The 16,926-nt window shown below is 38.0% G+C and overlaps 4 protein-coding genes across 4 annotated transcripts in view; 3 read left to right on the top strand and 1 right to left on the bottom strand.

The window, feature by feature from the left end:
- HELRODRAFT_192000 (hypothetical protein) overlaps window positions 1-4,268 on the top strand; it is a gene marked incomplete at both ends in the record, with an annotated part of 12,541 nt that extends 8,273 nt beyond the window's left edge. Inside the window, 10 exons of the mRNA XM_009020234.1 lie at window positions 71-206; window positions 339-547; window positions 689-893; window positions 1,023-1,171; window positions 1,521-1,877; window positions 2,159-2,305; window positions 2,703-2,816; window positions 3,304-3,363; window positions 3,632-3,743; window positions 4,165-4,268. Of these exons, the coding sequence (XP_009018482.1) occupies window positions 71-206; window positions 339-547; window positions 689-893; window positions 1,023-1,171; window positions 1,521-1,877; window positions 2,159-2,305; window positions 2,703-2,816; window positions 3,304-3,363; window positions 3,632-3,743; window positions 4,165-4,268 (1,593 nt within the window). The remainder of the gene's footprint in view (window positions 1-70; window positions 207-338; window positions 548-688; window positions 894-1,022; window positions 1,172-1,520; window positions 1,878-2,158; window positions 2,306-2,702; window positions 2,817-3,303; window positions 3,364-3,631; window positions 3,744-4,164) is intronic.
- A 683-nt stretch (window positions 4,269-4,951) lies between these two features.
- On the top strand, window positions 4,952-7,897 carry HELRODRAFT_173620 (hypothetical protein; the record flags this gene model as incomplete). The annotated part of the gene is made up of 1 exon (XM_009020233.1): window positions 4,952-7,897. The coding sequence occupies one exon, from the start codon at window positions 4,952-4,954 to the stop codon at window positions 7,895-7,897; it is 2,946 nt and encodes a 981-aa protein (XP_009018481.1).
- A 1,116-nt stretch (window positions 7,898-9,013) lies between these two features.
- On the top strand, window positions 9,014-13,044 carry HELRODRAFT_191999 (hypothetical protein; the record flags this gene model as incomplete). Its single annotated transcript, XM_009020232.1, has 9 exons — window positions 9,014-9,088; window positions 9,222-9,303; window positions 9,736-9,817; window positions 9,984-10,125; window positions 10,314-10,351; window positions 10,769-10,898; window positions 11,528-11,619; window positions 11,940-12,729; window positions 12,823-13,044. The coding sequence occupies 8 exons, from the start codon at window positions 9,014-9,016 to the stop codon at window positions 12,298-12,300; spliced, it is 1,002 nt and encodes a 333-aa protein (XP_009018480.1). The 3' UTR covers window positions 12,301-12,729; window positions 12,823-13,044.
- A 2,261-nt stretch (window positions 13,045-15,305) lies between these two features.
- Window positions 15,306-16,338, bottom strand: HELRODRAFT_173618 (hypothetical protein; the record flags this gene model as incomplete). Its single annotated transcript, XM_009020231.1, has 2 exons — window positions 15,306-15,717; window positions 15,941-16,338. The coding sequence occupies 2 exons, from the start codon at window positions 16,336-16,338 to the stop codon at window positions 15,306-15,308; spliced, it is 810 nt and encodes a 269-aa protein (XP_009018479.1).
- Between the last annotated feature and the right edge of the window lie 588 nt (window positions 16,339-16,926).

Here is a 16,926-nt window from a genome sequence, read left to right as displayed (position 1 = left end):
ACATGATCGTCATCATCTGTACCGCAACTGCTATCATTATCACAATCGTCATTGACTTCGTGAAAATTAGGTCGCAAAATCTGGGTCAACCAATCAGAAGCGAGGACCTGTTTCCGCTCTGTGTAGCATCGTCACAAAGGCGGGAAAGAATTTCCCGCACGACGTTCCTGATCTCTGGAATATCATCTTTGCTGGCATGGAAAAAGGTGATGATAATGATGATAATAGTGATGATGATGATGATGATGATTGTAGTGATGATGACGATGGCTGTAATGATGATTATGATGATTAATTTTTCTAGCTGTTTAGTTTCTTTTTCTTTCAAAAATGCGCAGCTGTGGTCAAGAAAGAAGTGAGGGACAAAGATGGCTGTGGGCAAATCAACAACAACGAAAATAGTAATAATAATAATAATAATAATAATAATAATAATAATAATAATAGCGATGACAATGATGAGGATAATGATTCTCTCGAGTTGGTCAAATGTCTCCATATTTTCAACATCATCATCCCATCAGTGCACCAGGATTTACATGAACATGTAGGATTAACATGGTTGATTTGTTGGCTGACTGGTTGGCTGATTGGTTGATTGGTTGGTTAATTGATTGGTTAATTGATTGGTTAATTTATTGATTGGTTAACTGATATTAACAAATACTATTAACGTCACTTTCTCCAGCTATTCAGTCACTTTCCATGCCTTCTAGCCTGCCTGGAACATCGCTACTCAGCTGTCAGAAACGCAGCCGCTCGTAGCTTGGCTACCATCGCGCGTGTGGCTAGCGTCATTACCATAGAAGCCGTCGTCGTCAGGCACTTGCTGTCGTGGTTGCAAGATCCGGTGAATGACAACCGCAAGATGGGAGCTGTCGAGGCAATTAGTCGTACGTTTTTTGTTGTGGCTGCTGGACGACTAAGCATTCATTTGACTTTGACATCTGCAATCACTTGACGTACATACAAACCCAGACACGAGACCTTGACATACATCCAAACGACCAATCACAAAACAGTAATCGTTGAAGAGCTGTCGATAGGGATCCTGCCCTACATAACCAGTTTAGTTTTGGCGCTCCTGGGAGTTATGAGCTATCAAAATAAGCAAGTAAGACACGTGGCTACCTTCACCTTTGCCAATCTCGTCTGCCTCATGCCTTTAGAAGTACGTTCGTTCGTTTGTTTGTTTGTTCGTTCGTTCGTTCGTTCGTTTGTACTCTTGTTTGTTCGTTCGTTCGTTTGTTTCTTGATTAAGTGAAGATTGATTGATTTGTGTGCTCGTTGTTTGGCTGGCTGATTGTTGGTCTATCTAGTGTTATGACTGATTGATTGGTTGATTGATGGGTTGATTGATGGGTTGATTGATTGGTTGATTGATTGATTGGTTGGTTGGTTGTTTTGACCTGTAGTTTTGTTTATCGTCTTGTTAATATGTTGTTTATATCGGTTAATTAATTTGATTAATATTCTTAATAATTCAGTAACAACGAAAATTTTGTTCCATATGCAAACAGAAACCAGTGTCGCAATCAACCAACGATGGCGATGTTAAAACTTCATCATCAACAACAACAGCAACATCATCAACAACAGCATCATCATCATCATCAACAACAACATCATCAACAACATCATCATCATCATTAACAACAACATCATCAACAACAACATCATCATCATCATCCGTAATGACGTCATCCACAACATCATCATCATCAGTAATGACGTCATCGTCGTCACCATCATCAGCAGTAGTTGAGGCTAAAATAAAACAGGATAGAACGTTTTTAGAGCAGCTACTGAACCCCAAGCTGATTGAAGATTATAAGGTACCGCTGAAGTTGAAAGTTCAACTGAGGAGGTATCAACAGGTTGGTTGGTTGGTTGGTTGGTTGGCTGGTCAATCCATTATTTAATTTATCTATCTGTTCATTCATTCTTTATTTCAGCCAACCAATCCAATAATTATCCAATCTCTCCATTCTTTCATTCAGCCTTTCATCTATCCGTTTATCCATCCATCCATCAATCCATCCATCCATTCTTTTGTTCATCTTTTTATCCATCCATCCATCCATCCATCCATCCATCCATCCTTCCATCCATCCATCCATCCATCCATCCATTTAATCCATCTATCTACTAATATTAGGACGGCATCAATTGGCTCTCCTTCTTGGCCCGTTTCAAACTGCACGGCATTTTGTGTGACGACATGGGTTTGGGCAAAACCCTGCAAGCCCTCTGCATCGTGGCAGCCAATCATCACGAGAGAGAAATACGATTGGCTAAGAAGAAGGTACAAGTGGATGGAGCTTGTATGAAAATTATAATTTTTCGTTGCGCTATTGTGGAGTTGACAGTTTCCAGATGGATGTTTGTTAGATTTTTTGATGAAATTCGTTTAAGAATTCACACTGAAACCTAGCTAATTGTCATATCTAGTTTGAGTGAGAACGCAAAGAAGCACAATAAGATTGTTCATCATTTCACCAATAAACATTTGATATTATTCATTATTCCATCAGTAAACATCTATTCTAATATTTTTATTTATTTTCTTTCTTTCATTCATTCATTCATTCATTCATTCATTCATTCATTCATTCATTCATTCATTCATTCATTCATTCATTCATTCATTCATTTTTATTTATTCAGTCCTTCATTTATTAAATTCTTTCATTCAAAATCAGGTGAAATACGAGAGCCCGCCCTCTATCGTTATATGCCCCCCAACCCTGACCGCTCATTGGCTGTACGAAGCTGAGAAGACCCTACCAGACGGTCTCATTCGAACCTTGCACTACGTGGGACCTCCTGTTGAAAGGCTGAAGTGAGTCTGGTGTGTTGGTTGGTCGGTCGGTTGGTTGGCTGGTAAGATGACTGATTGGATGAATATATGAATGGATGAATGAATGATTGATTGAATGATCGACTGACTGGTTGGTTGGTTAATTGGTTTGTTAGCTGATCGGTCGGTCGGTTAGTCGGTTGAATAGTCGGTTGATGATTGATTGGATGAATGAATGAATGAATGAATGGATGAATAAATGAATGAATGGATGGATGAACGAATGAATGAACAGGCTGCAGCAATACGTGAAGGATAACAATTTAGTACTCGCATCTTACGACGTCGTCAGAAACGACATTGATTTTTTTTCGTAAGTTTTCATTATTGTTGTTGTTTTTGTTGTTGTTTTAGTTGTTGTTTTTGTTTTAGTAGTAGTAGTAGTTGTTGTTGTTGTTGTTGTCATTTTAAAACATTTTTTTAATTTTTTCTCCTGCAGACAGATAAAATGGAACTATTGCATATTAGACGAGGGACACATTATTAAAAATAACAAGACGAAAGTTCGTTCGTTTTTTCCTTCATTCATTAATTCACCCATTCATTCGTTTATTCATTCATTCATTCATTCATTCATTCATTCATCCATCCATCCATTCATTCGTTCTCTGCATCTGGAGCAGTTGGAGCAAGGCAGTTGCACAATCCAGCCTATATGTTATAATTAACTGTTGACATTTACAATTGACTAATAATAATAATAACAATAATAATAATAATAATAATTACACAGGACTATTTGAAAATAATTACGAATGATATTCTTGACAGGTATCAAAGGCAATAAAACAGCTGCGGTGTTCTCACAGGTTGATACTATCAGGCACCCCCATTCAGAACAACGTCCTGGAGCTGTGGTCACTTTTCGACTTCCTCATGCCGGGTTTTCTTGGCGAGGAGAAACAGTTTCAAGTTCGTTCGGTGGTTGATTGATTGGTTGGCTGGTTGGTTGATTGGATAGTTGGTTGATTGATTGATTGGCTGGTTGGTTGTTTGATTGGTTGATTGATATTTTCAGGCCACATTTGGCCGTCCAATCCTGATGTCTCGAGATGCCAGAAGTTCCAGCAAAGAACAGGAAGCTGGTCAGTTGTCCGATTGACTGATTGATTGACTGATTGGCTGACTGATTGACAGACTGATTGGTTGATTGAATTTTGGGTTAAATTTTAATTAACTGTTTGTTTGATTGTAACTTAGTTAGAATTAAAGTTAATCATGTGGTTGACTAACATGATTAACTTTAATTCATGATTAACTTTAATTCTAATTAAGTTACAATCAAAGTCGTTGTAAAAACAAAGACACAAAAATCATGGGTCACAGAAATTATCAAATCAAAGTTACAATCAAAGTTACAATCAAAGTCGTTGTAAAAACAAAGACACAAAGATCATTGGTATCGTAAAATTATCAAATTGACAAAACAGATTGAACAGAAATTATTAGTTCAACTCAACGCCTAATAATCTTTCTAAATATAAATCTCTTCGAAACAAATTTACAACTCTTAAACGTAATGCCGAATTTAATTGACACTAATTAAATTAAATTTAATTGGTTTAGCTTTACAACATGGATATATATAATATCCATGCTTTACAATCCACGCTATATCTATGCTTTACAATCGCAAATTAGATCTTTGTTAAGGCATGTATACATAGGTATATATAAGCGACTTTGATTTTAACTTAATTAGAATTAAAGTTAATCATGCCATTGACTAACATTAACTATAATTAACTTTAATTCATGATTAACTTTAATTCAAGATTAACTTTATTTCTAATTAAAGTTAATCTTCTGGTTGACTAACATTAACTTTAATTAACTTTATTTCATGATTAACTTTGATTCAAGATTAACTTTATTTCTAATTAAAGTTAATCATCTGGTTGACTAACATTAACTTTAATTAACTTTAATTCATGATTAACTTTAATTCTAATTAAGTTAAAATCAAAGTTGCTGTAAAAACAAAGACACAAAATCTGAACAAAATATATATATAAGGCAAATAGTTAAGGTAAATAGTTGCATTTTGTTTTCGTCTGTTGTAACGCTCGTTCGAAATTTTGCCGTTTCTTCATGGCTGACTCTTCGTTAAGTTCTCCTGTCGCTGACAATGTTGATCACGTTACCTCGCTGGATGAATTTCCTCAAGACTCCAGTGTAAAGATGCTATTGGACAAAAATGAAATTTTAGATAATGGTAAAAGTGCTGCCGATGATGATTCTTCGTTAGATAATGAATCAACAAAGGAAACTGCAATGATTGATGATCATGGTGAACTAGATTACGAAGAAGATGTTGATGACTCCATTGAAAAAAATGAAGCAGAAATTAAAATTCAAGAACAGATGTCTACTTTTGAGGTTCAGAAAGCCATGGATGATGATATAAAAGGAGGAGAGAAGCGGTCGAATGTTGACGATGGATCTCACTCATCTGATGGCGAATTAGCTGATGATGATTGTGAAGAAGGGGAAATTAAGGAGCCAGGTGCAAAGAAACCTTTTTCAAGAGAATTGTGCAGGTTCTTCAGCAGAGGCAGCTGTACATGGGGCATTAATTGTAGGTTTCTTCATCCTGGTGTCAATGATAAAGGAAATTACACAATGCACGAGCGCTTGGGCAAGAGAATGCCGCCACCTCCAAGACTGAGTGAGATAGCAGGTGAGTCCGCCTGGGAAAGGGGTCTGCGTCACGCAAAAGATTTTCGAAGCAAGAAAAAGAAAACAGATGGCGATGATAAGAAGGGCACTTCAACATCTCCACTTGCATCCGATAAACTGATTCACCCAGACACTTCTTCCCATCTGGCACGTCCAGTTCATAGAGATTCTTTCTATGAAGATATGCATCAGACACTATCTACTTCGCTACCAGACCTACCTCCCATGCCACTGCCCATCCTCCCGATATTGCACCACCCTATCAACCCGTGGCTCTACAGACATCCATTTGATTACGAGATGAGGTGGCCCGCTCTCGATTACATGCATTCCGGATTCCATCCTGTCCATGATTTCAGGATGATAGATCCAGGAAAGGAGAGACGATTCAGTCCTCCTTCGAGAACAGAAGCAAGCCAGCCGATTGGTGGTGAGCGTGCAAGTAGAAGAAAGAGACATCATGCTGAGGGAACAACAAACTCGGGAGAAAGAAGAAGAAAGTGTGAGGAGGGGAAGGATTCTTGGTCCAGGGCAAAATCACCGAAAAACAAACGTTCATCGTCCTCAAGAAGTGGAAAGAAATCTCGATCACGTTACTCGTCTTCCTCATCAAGCTCCAACTCATCCAAGTCAGGGTCGAGATCGAGGTCCTCGTCTTCTTCCTCATATTCGTCTAGCAGGTCATCATCCTCGTCGAGGTCCAGATCGTCAAGCAAGTTGAGCAAATGGATCCCGAGTAAAGTTGTGCCAGTAAGATCGATAAAGAATAGTGACATTTCTAAAAGCTTTGTATCAAACGTGGTGCCACCTTGCGTTGCTGAAATGAACGAATCTTCCACTGTCGTCAGCACCACAGTAACTAAACTTACTGGAACTGCAAGCGTCACGGCAAACCAAGCTCCGATTACGGTCACCTCGTTGACATCCGAACCTCCCAGGCCAGCGATGACCTCACTGTCAATTACATTAGCAAACAGCAAAACAAATGAGTTGCAACCTGTTAACAAATCATTCAAAGATGCGGATGAGAATAACAACGATGGTCAGATGAAAAGTAAATCTAAATTGCCAACATTCTCTGACAACACCAATCTGCTCGTTGAGTTGAATAAGGTTGGAGGCCAGTTGACCACGGTGGGAGGAGTTACCTACAAGTCAGGCATTGTTCAAGGAAACGTTGGATATCCTATTCCAATAAAGTCTTCAGCTCCATTACCGGCAACAACTGTTCGATCAAAACCAAAAAGTGTTCACAGTAATAAGAAAATTTCAGAGAAGAAAAAACGTTCTAGATCTCGTGGTTCGAGTGCGTCGAGTGATGATTCCCTCTCCTCCCTCTACTCGTCTTCCCACAGCTCCCGTAATTCATCATCAGCCTCAGCTCAGAGCCACAGGGCGCACCTCAGGACGTCGGACTATCTTGTCCAGAAGATGCATCCATTTGCACCCGTTCAGCGAATGGGTAGGGGATTCCGAGATGGAAGGGATGGGTCATTTTGGAGGGAAAAAAGAGATTTTCATATGGATAGTAGAGGGGCTGGCCAAGGTAGAGACATGAGGGCACCTTACAGAAAGAACCTGAGAATGGAAGAGAGAGGTGTGCATTCTATGGATTATCCCGTCAGAAATATGGAACACTCGAGAGTTGATTCGAAGATGTACAGCAGGCCAGGAGGTCGTGCTGGTCAAACGGTGGACGCTAGAATTGATGTTAGGAATCACAGGATGGGTGAAAGAATGTTGCCAAAGAAGGAGGAAAAGAGAGATGAGAGAAGACAGCCTGGCAGAAGGATGAACCAGCCGGTAATGAACAGGATGTCGAAGGAGCGTCATGATAAATCATACGGCAACAACAGGGACCACCAGGTTGTCAATAGGAGGTATCAAAGAAGAGAGGGCGAAGTGGAGGGAGATGTTCTCGAAGCAAACCGGAGAAGGCAGTCTCCGGAAGGATATAGAAGAGTAGTGAATAAATCTACGACAGGACACAAGCACCAAGAAGTGAACGCACCCACCAGATCTTCGCAAAGGCAACACGAATTACCGCCGCCTTCGTCTTCAAGAAAACGCCACTCAAGTCCCAGTCGGATGAGACCTCAGGAGAAGCACATGAAGATAGCCTATGAAAACAAGGACCTTCCAGCAAGCGATTCATCGCGCCAGCCTGCACCATCTCGTCAGCAAAGGTCCAGTTGTGTGGATGATGTCAATCGAAAGACACCTAGTGCTAAATATGGAAAAATGCAATCCACGACATCTGAAAGCAAGAAAAGCACTTCATCAAGGACAGAAGAACTATTAATGGAGTTGAAAGCTGTTGAAGATGCCATTGCAAACAAACGATCAAAAATCCTGTAGCCCTTTAAAAGAATATTTTTCTTATCTACTTTCTTCATGATTGATTGATATAACAATTTTTTTTTATTTGAAGTTCGATTCATTTTTGGCTTATACAGGCAACAGCTCATACGAGCAAAAATTGTAGAACATTTTCTGTTTTTTTTTAATTATTATAAACAACAATTTAATCAAGCAAAATTGTATGTTAACCATCAATAAAATTTTGAACAAAAACGGACAGTCTCCCGAAATTAGTAGTATGAAAGTTGACAATAATATTACTGACAAAACAGATCAAATATGCAGTGCACTTAATCGCTATTATATGAATGTAACCGAGAATCTTATGAAAGGTCAACTAAATTTAACTGATAATGATAGAAACTCTAAAATTTTTAATAATAATGTTTTAAACTCAATATCCATTGAACTTACCGGCGAGCATGAAGTGTTATCTGCTGGTAAAAACGTAAAGAACGAAACACGCGTGTGTGTGGTGTGTGTTTGTGTGTGGTATGTGTGTGTGTGTGGTGTGTGTGGTGTGTGTGTGTGTGGTGTGTGTGTGTGTGGTGTGTGTGTATTTTCGTCTTTCTGATGATGGCAATTTTTTTTGGTTTCCATTTCATTTCATGCATTACTTTCTTTTAGAATATTTTTTGATATGATTTGGCGAAATTAAATGTGAAATATGAGCTAATTAATATTCAAGCAATCAATCAAACATTTAATTAAACATTAAGCTTTTAACTGATCATTAAATCGATCAATCAACCAACTAACCAATCAACCAACCAATTAATCATCCAATTGACTATTTAACTAACTAACTAACAAACACACCAGTCAATCAATCAATCGATCGATCAATAATTCAATAAATCAATCAATCAGTCAATCACTCACTCAATCATTCAATAAATCAACTAATCAGTCAATCACTCCCTCAATCAATCGATCAATCATTCAATAAATCAACCAATCTGTCAATCACTCACTCAATCAATCGATCAATCATTCAATAAATCAACCAATCAGTCAATCACTCACTCTATCAATCAATCGATCATCCAATCCATAGGTGTACTTGCACTCGCGGCTCTACACAGACAAGTGTTGCCGTTCATGCTTCGGAGAATGAAGGAAGATGTACTGAAAGATCTCCCCCCAAAAATTATTCAAGACTACTACTGTGATCTCAGTCCGTTGCAGGTTCATTCATTCATTCATTCATTCATTCATTCATTCATTCATTCATTCATTCCTTCATTCATTCATTCATTCATTCATTCATTCCTTCATTCATTCACCCACATTCATTCATTCATTCATTCATTCCATCCAGATCAAGCTGTACGAAGATTATTCTCGAATGCACCTCAAATCAGCCGAGAACAACGGTGAAAACAACCTCAAAATCGACGACGGTGATGATAATGATGTGGACGGTGATGATGATGATGATGATAACGACAATTACATTAATAGTAAAAATAATAATAATAATAATAATAATGACGGTGATGATGATAGTAATGATAAAAAAGTTGAAAAGAAGAAGAAAGAGAGGGGTTCTCATATATTCCAGGTGAGGGCAGTGGTGATAATGATGATGGTGGTGGTGGTGGTGGGTGATGATGATGATGAGAATGGATGATGATGATGGTGGGTAATGATGATGATGATGATGAGAATGGATGATGATGATGATAATGATGATGGTCATTATTTATTTTCATAGGCCTTGCAGTATTTAAGAAAAGTTTGCAACCATCCGGCTCTAGTTATGCAAAACGAATCATCATCATCAGCAGCACCACCACCATCATTATCATCATCAAAAAGATCATCATCATCAGCAGCGGCTGCAAAATCGTCATCGTCGTCGTCTGCGTATGACATCAGAGATATATCTCATGCTACTAAGCTGCTTGCTTTGAAGTTAGTAATCATTATCATCTTTCTCATCTTCATCATCACCTAATAATCAGACATCATTGTAATCATCATCATAAACATTGTCTTCATTACAATCATCATCATCATCATTATCATCATCACCATCCTCACAAACATCATCATCACCACCACTCCAACAAACATCCAGGCAGCTGCTAATCGAGTGTGGCATCGGGGAAAACCCTGACTCGTCATCGGCATCGTCTTCATCATTATCGTCATCAACATCATCGTCGTCATCATCAGCGGCATCGTACGAAGCGTCGCTACTGAGTGGCAGCGTTTCGGTGGTCAGCCAGCATCGAGTCATCCTCTTCTGCCAGATGAAGATCATGCTGAACATCATCGAAAATGATTTACTCAAGTATGATGATGATGATGATGGCGGTGACGATGATGATAACGAGGATTGCTTTTACTATTATTTTAATTATTGTTATTGTTATTGTTGTTGTTGTTATTATTATTATTTAATTAGGCGTCACATGACCTCTGTTTCTTACTTGCGATTGGACGGTTCGGTCCCGGCTATAAATAGACAGCAGATCGTTCACAGGCTAGTGAACCATGATGATGATGATGATGAGGATGATGATGATGGTGATGATTTGGTTGAGATGATAATGATGGTAATAATGAGGAAGATGATGGTGATGACGACGATTGAAATTGTGGTGGCACATTTAACATGGCGACTGTAATGTAAAAAAAACCCCATCATCATCATACTAACCACATCATGACGTCATTATACTAACCACATCGTGACACCATCATTATCACATCGTCATCGTCACATCATTATGACATTATCATGACGTCATCATGACATCACATCGTAACATCATTATGACATTATTATGACGTCATCATGACATCATCATCGTCATCATTCTCATCGTGACGTCATCGCGACATCATCATCGCCACCAGATTCAACAACGACCCGTCCATCGACCTACTCCTCCTATCCACACAAGTGGGAGGCCTGGGTCTGAACCTGACCGGAGCGGACACCGTGATCTTCTACGACCACGACTGGAACCCCATGAAAGATTTGCAGGTGGGCGGGTGGGTCGTGCGGTCGTCATTGGGATTATTCGTTTTTTGGATGGATGGATAAATTGATGGATGGATGGATAGATGGGTGGATGGATGGATAGATGGATGGATAGATGGATAGATAGATAGATAGATTGATAGATAGGTAGGTAGGTAGGTAGGTAGGTAGATAGATAGATAGATAGATAGATAGATAGATAGATAGATAGATAGATAGATAGATAGATAGATAGATAGATAGATAGATAGATAGATAGATAGATAGATAGATAGATAGGACAGACAGACAGACAGATAGATAGAATGAAAGAGAGAGAGAGTGAGAGAGTAATGAAGTTCGTGTGTGATAAGCGCATTAATACACGTTCTACTTACAATTGACGAGGATTGACTATGCATTCGAACACGGTGTCATTGCGACACGCACAAACGGACAGTCAACAACAACAACAACACACGTTTAGACGGCATTTTCCCCGAGATCGGGGGTTGCCGTTTGGCTACCTATGATGAAACCGAAATACCCCTCGACTCCAAACGGACAGTCAACATCGTTATAATCACAATCATCATCACAATCGCAACCACAATCATCATCATCATCGTCGTCGTCGTCATCATCATGACCAGGCAATGGACAGAGCCCACAGGATTGGCCAGAAAAAAGTCGTGACAGTCTACAGGCTAATAACGAGGGGCACACTGGAGGAAAAGATCATGGGGTTAGTTGTGATAATGATGATTGGAGTGATGATGATTGTGATGATGATGATGGTGATGATGATGATGATGATGATAGTGATTCTTGATGACGATTGTTGTTCTGAAGAGAATGAAGATCATGACAATGATAAAGCTTATGGCTTTACAAATTATGATGTTGATAATATTTACAACTAACTACAACTCTACTACTTTTACTACTAATACCACTACCTACAATTACTCCTACTACTACTACTACTTTGGCTATAACTACTACTATATACAACAACTACTGCTGCTAGTACAAAAACTACAACAACTACTACTTTTGTTACAGATTACAGAAGTTCAAGCTGAACATAGCACAGTCGGTGGTGAACCAGGACAACTACAGCCTCTCCTCCATGGGCTCCAACCAGCTGCTCCATCTCTTCTGCCTCGACACGTCGTCATCATCATCATCAGCCACGCAGATCTCATCCTCATCATCATCATCATCGCAGAGTGATGGCCGAGATGGTAATAGTCGTGGTAGAAGTGGCCCTAGAGGCCGCGGTGATTTTGGAAGCGGCGACTTAGGCGGCAAAGTTTGCGGTGTTGGTGGTGGCGCGATTTCGGCGGGAAAAAATCAGTCGTGGGATATCAATCAGTACGAGGGGGAATATAATATCAATGATTTTGTTGACAGTTTGAAGTGATTGATTGATTGGTTGATTGATTGATTGGTTGGTTGATTTATTGATTGGTTGATTGATTGGTCGGTGTGCTAGTTGGTTGTATGATTAGATGGACTTACAGTAGATTGATTAACTGACAAGTTGGTTGGTTTATTTATGGGCGATTTATGTTTGGATTCGTTGATCTATTGTTTTAAGAGCTCACTAGTTGATTGATTTGTTGATTGATTAAAGGATCGATCGATCGTTTGATTAAATGAAAAAAGAGTTGATTAGTTAGTTTTTTGGTTGATTCGCGAGCTTTGCTGTACATAGACCCCTGAAAATCTCGCACGTAAAACTGATAAGTCAATCATATTATAACTTTTATTTAAGCATTCACTCATTTTTGCTCTTTCAATCGATCGGCTTCATTTTTTCATTTCAATCGATCAATCAATCAATCAATCAATCGATATATCACTCAAGTTTCAATCCAACAGTCACTCAACTTCTAATTAACCACCCTCGTTTATTAACTCACTTAACTCGCTTGCCGTGTGTTCTCTCTCTCTCTCTTTCTTTCTTTCTTTCTTTCCTTCTTTTTTTCTTTCTTTCTTTCTCTCTTTTCTCTCTCACTTTATCTCAGACTGTTCCAGGTAAACTCATAATAAAAACTGAGTTTATTAATCGTTATTATTTTTATTATTGTTTTTTTATTATTGTTATTCATTGTTATAATTATTTTTCTGTTCTTTTTTCCTCAATAAATGATATTATTGCCGGTTTGTTTGTTGGATTTCTAATTGAAAAATTTGAAAGCTTTTCTGCGCAAACAACATCAGAAGCAACTGAATCGTAATTCAAACAAACAAACATACAAAAGACAAACATACAAACAAACAGACAGACAAACATACAAACAAACAGACAAACATACAAACTCATTCATAAGCCATAACCGAAAGATCAGACGCGATAAAATATTCACGTTGACAAAAACACAAACCACGCAAATTCACCGACACAACCAACAACTACTATATAAACAACAGCACAAGTAACAACACGCACACGCACACAGACAAACACACGCACAAACAAACACACACACACAAACATCATAAACAACCTTTCTTTAAGCATGATCAAACTACCCGTAGACAAATCGTTCATAATCAAACCAAACGCAAACAACAACAACAAAACATTAACAACAACAGCAACGACATTACATTCGTGTTGATGTTTCGTTGAGTTTTGTTTATTAGCCACATCAACAACAACAAATATTATAATTTTTCAACAAATATACATGCGAGCCATAAACAATCCACTGCAGGTGTAAATAGAGAAGGTTTAAATCATAAACAACAACAAAATAATCGCAAACGACATCAACAAGAATATAAACAAGAATATAAACAACAAAAAGGCTATAAATAACGACCACAACCAACAACAACAAAACTTTGTAAACAAGAAAATGACATAAACGAATGTCACGTGATATAAAACGACATCGTCACTAACAACAACAACATCATCATCATCATCACCAACAAAAGCATCATCATCAACATCGACAACAGTCTTTTATAGAATTTGTAACATTTGTTCAAACCCAAAAAAAAAGCCCAAATAGGAGAAAGATACTTTTGTTTACAACGCAGGCATAAATATCAGAGGTACAAAAAATAAATAAAACAACAAACTATCCGAACTGAATAAAACGTGCAAACATAATAAGACACACACACACACACACACATTTACAAACAAACGCAAAGAAGAAGAAAAAAAACTAAAAGTAGAGAAAAGAGAAACAAAAAGAGAGAGAGAGAGAGTGTGAGAGAAAGTGCGAGAAAGAGAGAGAGGGAGAGAAAGAGAAACAGTGAGAAAAAACAAGAGTAAAATAGATAATAATGACCAAAGGATGACATAGAAGAAGAATAGAACAGAAGGAGGGAATGAAGAAAAAGAAGAGAAGAAATGAGATAAATGGAGAAAGAGAAAGAGAGGGAGAGAGAAAGTGCGAGAGAGAGAGAGAGAAAGAATAATATAATGTTGGCTCGGTCTAAATGAATGTTCCCAGGATTAGCGAAATCTTTAAAGATTCTACGTTACATACAATTACATTTTGTCATTTCCTAGTGTTAAGTTCATTAGGATGCAATGTATCTAGCTTTTTTCGAGATCACTAAATTGCTTCTGTCTGATTGGTTGTTTGGCTGGCTTTTTGACTAGTTGATTGATTGATTGGTCAGTTGGTTGGTTTGTTGGCTAGCTGATTGATTGATAGGCTAGTTGGTTGGTTTGTTGGCTAGTTGATTGATTGATTGGCCAATTGGTTTGCTGATTTAATGATCGGTTCTGATAAAAGTATGTTAGCGAGTTTTGGTTGATTGGCTGGTGATTGAATTGCTGATTGACTGGTTGCTAGCTGGCTGATTGATTGGTTGGTTAGATGGTTAATTGGATGATTGGCTGGCTGATTAATTAATTAATTAATTAATTAATTAATTAACTGGATGGGTAATTAAAATGATGATTGGCTATATGGTTGTTTGATAAAATAACTTATAAAACAATAATAATTTTAAAAATAACAATCATAATAATAATTCAGTAGTAGTAGTAGTTGTAGTATTAATAATAATGAGAAAAATAATAAAATTTTATTTAGAACAAATAACAGAAAAAAATGATAGAAGCAATCGCAGACTCGTTTTAACCCGTGCATTCTTCTTAACTACTATCATAAATCACTCACATGTATGTATGTATGTATGTATGTATGTATGTATGTATGTATGTATGTATGTATGTATGTATGTATGTATGTATGTATGTATGTATGTATGTATGTATGTATGTATGTATGTATGTATGTATGTATGTATGTATGTATATATGTATGTATGTATGAACCCATAATTGATTAGAACTATAGGGAAGTAATAATCATATCCGGGTTCAGCTTTAATCTATGTTAAACGCTTCGCACAGACAAGTATTTTAACGCTCCATCGAAAATACAGAAAGAATTATATTTTTGAAGTAAAATAGAAAAGGATTGCTTTACATAACTCTTGATGGGCCAATGATGGGTCACCCGATACTTCTACAATCCTGCTACAGAGTTCATTCAGAAAACTCTGAGTCTGAGCATCGGTTGGACCAAAAGTCTCAATGCAGACTGGCTGAACAATTTTGCTTTCTGCAAGAGCCGCATATTTTGAATTTTTAAAATCTGCGGCTCTTAAGGCAGCGGCACCCGCCTCCTGTGAGGTAAGATTAATGTACCTTTCAGCCATGGTGTGAAGGAACGTAACATCCCAAGCAAGGGAACGTCCCTGCGCCCATGGTGAAATAGTATACCCATCGGGCCTGAGGCTACCTTCCTCCATAAGACCCGTGGGTTCTTTAATTGTGGGTATGTTTGCCCTCTGAAAGCACCTGACCAAAAAATCGTTTATGGCCGAGTGTCGAGCCTGTCTACCAGGGCCCAATCGACAAGAAAGACCATGGTAGCTCAGGGGTTCAACATTGGCCCCACATAAACAAACATACTTGGTTAAAATGGGTAAACCGAGTCTCAGTCCCAAACTGACACAAACACAAGAGTCGTCCAGCCTGGTACCACAGGAGGAATTTGAGACCGCTTCAAGATGATCCCAACTCGCTTTTTACAGCCATTATCCTGGCTTTGTCAAAATTTGATTGGTTCAAATCCAGCAACTTAGCAACTGAGCTGCTGATAAATGGAGCGTTCCACTCTTTTTGAGAACGGGTTTCGATACAAATCCCCGCTCCGTGGACGGTCCGGAACCCATCAAAAACTTGGATTCTGAAATTGTCGGAATATATTTTATCCCTGGGCAACAACAAATTTTGGAGAGGAACCGTGGCAGCAGCAGAAGCCAAAAAAGCAGAAGGTGCTAAATCCACCACGGTACCTAAACCTAAGCCACCAACCGAGATGGGCAGGGTTGCCTGTAACCAACCTTTCGGGTCAAGGGAAACGTTGAAAATCGATTGTAAGCCGTCACGGAGAGTTTGATCAAAACATTGAAGCATCAAATTATCGAGGCTGGGCGACGTTCTTAAAAAAAAGTCAAACGAGGCAAGTACATCGCGTGCAACAGCAAGGTCAAGGCATCATGCTTCGAAACTACCTTCAGTCTAGACATAATAAATTTAAATTTTTCCAATTGTATGTATGTATGTATGTATGTATGTATGTATGTATGTATGTATTTATGTATGTATTTATGTATGTATGTATGTATGTATGTATGTATGTATATATGTATGTATGTATGTATGTATGTATGTATGTATGTATGTATGTATGTATGTATGTATGTATGTATGTATGTATGTATGTATGTATGTATGTATGTATGTATGTATGTATGTATATATTTTATGCGTTTCGTAGGTATGTGTCACACACAGATATATACGTTATCAGCATGATGTAGACAAAGCAATGTATATATGCATACAAAATATACATATATACATACATACAAACAAACAAATAATACATAAAAACATACATTTATACATAATATTGTTTTTCTCTATAAGTAGATGATGAATTGTCTTTGTAATCTTATAACTATGTCTTGCTGAAGCTTATGTATGTGTAAATGCATACAT

This window comes from Helobdella robusta (genome assembly GCF_000326865.2).
Source record: "Helobdella robusta unplaced genomic scaffold HELROscaffold_27, whole genome shotgun sequence".
Taxonomy (NCBI): Eukaryota; Metazoa; Annelida; class Clitellata; order Rhynchobdellida; family Glossiphoniidae; genus Helobdella; species Helobdella robusta.
Note: the sequence above shows the minus strand (reverse complement) of the source record. Positions and strands in the feature narration are given on the sequence as shown.